Genomic DNA, 4,668 nt, shown 5'->3' with positions numbered 1-4,668 from the left:
TTAAATTCATGTTCAACAGTGAATTGTATGCGATTGTGAAATGAATTTAATAATTGTAGAAATTCAAGGATTTTATCTTTTGACCCAATGGTACGTCAACATTTTCAACTTTCAAGAACTAATCACCATGAGCAGAGTATACAAATTCCTATGATTAGAAGATCGATGATATATATAAATGACCTATCAGTTAAAATTGCTAAGATTATCGAAAGGAAAGTAGACAATTTAAGAATATCCTTTAAACCATTTGCACAAATTCAAACAACTATATATACCAAACTGAAAGATCGTATTGAAACGAACAACATTATTAATTGCATCTATGAAATTCCATGCACTGGAACTGATAATAATGGTCAAAAATTTGAACTCTGCTATATTGACCAAACAAAAAATCAATTACATAAAAGAATAAGTCAACATAAAAATAGTCTAAAACAAATTAATCCGGATAAACAATCAGCTTTAGTCTCACACTTTCTTGATGTAAATCATTACCCAGATTTTACTTCAGTGAAAGTCATTGATACTGAACCTTCCTTGTCTCGACGTCTTACCCTAGAGTCCTTACATATAATGACTAAACCCACATATAATTTGCGGCGAGATATAGAAAATATTTCTGTTGTTTACTGTGCATTGCTAGAAAAATCATTCTTAAGATAAACTGATTGTATTTTCTCCGTTGTAATTATTTAAAACATTTGTCAAAAATATTTTTTATATACAAATTTTATTATATTCAGTTGTTTTAAAATTTTTTCCCTGATGATGGTTTTAAAAAACCGAAACGTCGGAAATAAATATTAAATAAGTAAAATAATAAGAAAAATTTTTTATTAAAAAAACCAAATTACAAAATCTGACTGATAGCCCAATACTCATTTATAAAAAAGCTAATTAAAAAAAGTCAGCATATATGAAATGGATACGTAATAAACATCATTAATCTTATAAAAGAAAAACGTTTTTTTTAATAATATAAAATTTTTTATGAAAATTTTGTATGGAAGATGGGTGTTTAAGTGGGCGGAATATCATGAATTGGGCATATGTATTATAGTACATGTGTTTAGTACACAAAATTTTATTATTCTTCTTATTACAGTTTTTGAGTTATATAAAAAAATGAAAAAATTGACTATATTTGCGCCCAAATTTAGAGGGGTTCCGGTTAACCAATTGGACTTAAAATACATAAAAGAAAGGTCATCTCAAAAATTATATTTAAGAAAAATTTTGTTTCAATATCACTACTGGTTCAGAAAATACTGAATTTCTAATCGTCTAACTTCTGTTTTGATACATCATGCGACGGTCGTCGGATATATTCGAACTGCAACATTTACTGCTGCTCCAAAGCTTGACTCGATTTTTAATAATTCTGGAACTTAAAAATCAGAATATATTTCAAATACTTAAAAGAAACTTAAGGTATCGTATAATAGAGGACTTTATTTCTCTATGGTTGAGGCTTGTCTGACTTATTATACTGTTTTAAATAATGATTGATTTATTTGTGCAAATTTGGTCATCTATATGAAATCTAGTGCTTTATGGCACTATACTAAAATTTCTATTTATATCATCCATCAAATAGGATAGGATCACTTTGTTGCTATTCTTGAATTATATTTAAATACTCGTAACTACGATTGGAATAGTGTAATCGTCGCACAGTGGTTTGAGATCATTTTTCATCTATATTCTTTAGTATCATTATTCTGTATTCTTTAGTATCTTGACTATAAAATTCAAAAATAACTGTTAAAAAATTAATTTTAAGAGGACTTCAATATTTCAGCGAATTAATTATACAAGCATATAATATTAATTATACAAGCATTTTATATAACTTTATATTAATTTTTTATAAATGATGAGCAAGTTTAACAAAAATATAACATTTGTATTTTGTAGGATCAATATACGGGTATTTGGGATTGCATCAAAAAAATACGAAAAAATGAGGGAGCAATGGCATTCTACAAAGGCATATTACCACCAATGATGGTCGAAATACCTAAGCGAGCTGTTAAGTTTATGTTTTTCGAACAAAGTATACGATTCTTTTTATTTGGACAAGAGAAACCTATGCCAATTGTATAAGCACTTACACTTAAGTTTAATAAAAAAATATAAAATATTTCTTATTTTAGAGTTATATACTTGCTGGGGTGTGCTCTGGAATAGGCGAAGGCACTGTAATTAATCCTTTTGAAGTTGTTAAAGTACAACAGCAAGCAGCTCGTGGTAAAATGGCTGATAGTGAGGGTGCTATGGCCGTTGCTAAGAGAATAATAGCTCAAAATGGATTTGGATTGAAAGGCATTAGTAGAGGTTATTTTGCGACAGTATGGCGTGAAATCTTTTTTAATATAGTTTATTTTGGTGTTTATCGTTCTATATTGGACGTTTTGCCAGTATACCCTGAAAAACCTAAAGAGTTGTTTAAGAAATTCATTTGCGGATTTTCATGTGCCATATTGGGATGCCTCTTCAATACACCTTTCGATATGGCAAAATCTACATTGCAAGGACCACTAGGTATGGTTAAATATTTCACTATATGGGGTACATTTAAATCAGCATATGCTGACGATGGATTAAAGGGAGTGTATAGAGGTCTCGGACCTCGGTTATTACGAATTGGTCCCGGAGGAGCAATTATGTTACTGGTGTATGACCAAGTATACGGATTCTTGTATCGTACTTTCCATTATGCAGGCGGCCCCTAATAATTAAACAAAATACAATAGATTCAATAAATCAAAAAATAAGTACAAAAAAGTTGTTTCATTAACGTGTCTTAATAAATAATAGATTTCATCAAGTCATACTTTAGTAAATTAAAACTTGCAGTGTATAATCATAACACATTTATGATTAACTGGATATTATGATTAACATTTCACATCTGTTTAATTCTGGTAGCCCAAAATTAACATCATTCATGTGTTCCCAAATTTCTTCTTTGCATTTTAATAAATTTATTTTTATAGACCATTTTTGGACGAATATGTAATGTGCGTATCTAGGACTGAAAGTAGACACAATATATCTAACAATAGCAGAATATATGTTTTCAGTTGAACCGTTCTAATTTTTAAAAGATCTGCCCCATAAAAATTTGGTAACATTAAAAATTTAATTACTTAATTTTTAAAACAAACATGACTATTTTATAAAATTTTATTTAAAAATAAGTGATTCATTAACAAAATATAATAAAACAAATTCTGTCAGTTGCAATTAAAGATTCTCGTTATCAAATTTGATTAAAAAATCAATATTTAGTATTACAAAAAGACGTGACTTTACACTTCTATAAAAATATTTATAATAAATATTTCAACATAAATTTCTAATTTCTAAATTTGTTTCACAAAAATTAAAAATTTAGGAATTTTTGCCGAATGGAATTGATTTTAAATGGTTGGGCGCCGAGAAGAAGACATTATCTGCTGAGATAATGATTACTCAATAAACAGGTTCAAACCAAAACTACTTGGTATCTAATTATTATCGTTTATATAACAACGGCGTATTTTTTGATTACCTTTATTACATTAGAATGCACATAATTACATCGATTGTTTAAATACTTGAAATTTTATAAGAAGTAATTTATACCCAAAAATATTTTATTTTCACCTACTGTGCAAATAAATGGATGTTTGATGTTTTTTAAAAGAATGTTATGAGTGAACCAAGTTTATGATGAAAATTGCTTAACTCTTGACAAGTTCGATTTGCATACATAGTTAAAAAATGGTCGCAATATTACCTTAGTTATCATAAAGTAATACAAAGCAAAATTGGTGACAAATTTACCTTTACCGTGTGCTCAGCTTCTCCGGTCTTAAGATTAGTTAGAGCTGCTTTAACTTAATCACTCCACAGGAGATGCGATCTACCTCTACATCTTCTTCCTCCAAATATCTTCAAATACCTGTTTCGCTAGAGCATCTTCATCCATTCTCACGACATGACTAAGCCAGCGAAACCGCTGGATGTTAATTTGTTGAATTATGTCCATGTCGTGATAAAGCTCGTATAGGTTGTGGTCCATATGGATGCGATAGTCGTCAACGCGTAGATGATCAAAGATCTAATGAAGAATTTTTTCTTCGAATACTCTCAGTGCTATTTCATAGTTCTGTAATAACATCCATGCTTCTGCGCCATACAGAAGCACAGGTAGGATTAGCGACCTATAGAGCATAAGTTTTGTTTGACGAGACAGAGCTCTACATCTAAATTACCTACTGAATACCTTGTGATCAAAAAAGGACTTTAATTTTTAATTTTTGAATTCCCCCGCTTATCCAATCAGTGAATTTTTTTTATTTTCACTCTGGCAACACTATAATACATATTCTGTCAAAGTTTAACGCATATCGTACGATTAGTTTTTCTTTGGCGTCTATACAAAGAAGTCGAAACATTTTCGTGTGGCTATTTTTACCTTATGGCCTCTATGGTCTCAAAACACCTTCCTCACAATGGCAATTTTAGTCGGGGGAAGACGAAAAAGTTAGACGGGGCCATATCTGGAGAGAACGGTGCTTGGTAGATGATATTGGTGAAGTTTTTGGCCAAAAACTGCGGCTTTTTTTGAATGAAATTCAGTTTTTTTGCCACCAGCCAAGAAACCACTCGTTT

General features: G+C 30.0%; 1 protein-coding gene across 1 annotated transcript; it reads left to right on the top strand.

The window, feature by feature from the left end:
- The first annotated feature begins 1,923 nt into the window (after nt 1–1,923).
- Nucleotides 1,924–2,783, top strand: LOC119671040 (mitochondrial 2-oxodicarboxylate carrier-like). The gene is made up of 2 exons (XM_038081531.1): nt 1,924–2,106; nt 2,163–2,783. The coding sequence occupies exons 1-2, from the start codon at nt 1,981–1,983 to the stop codon at nt 2,739–2,741; spliced, it is 705 nt and encodes a 234-aa protein (XP_037937459.1). The 5' UTR covers nt 1,924–1,980; the 3' UTR covers nt 2,742–2,783.
- Nucleotides 2,784–4,668: the final 1,885 nt, after the last annotated feature.

This window comes from Teleopsis dalmanni, chromosome 1 (assembly GCF_002237135.1).
Source record: "Teleopsis dalmanni isolate 2A chromosome 1, ASM223713v2, whole genome shotgun sequence".
Lineage (NCBI taxonomy): Eukaryota > Metazoa > Arthropoda > Insecta > Diptera > Diopsidae > Teleopsis > Teleopsis dalmanni.
This window is presented reverse-complemented; position numbering and strand designations above follow the sequence as displayed.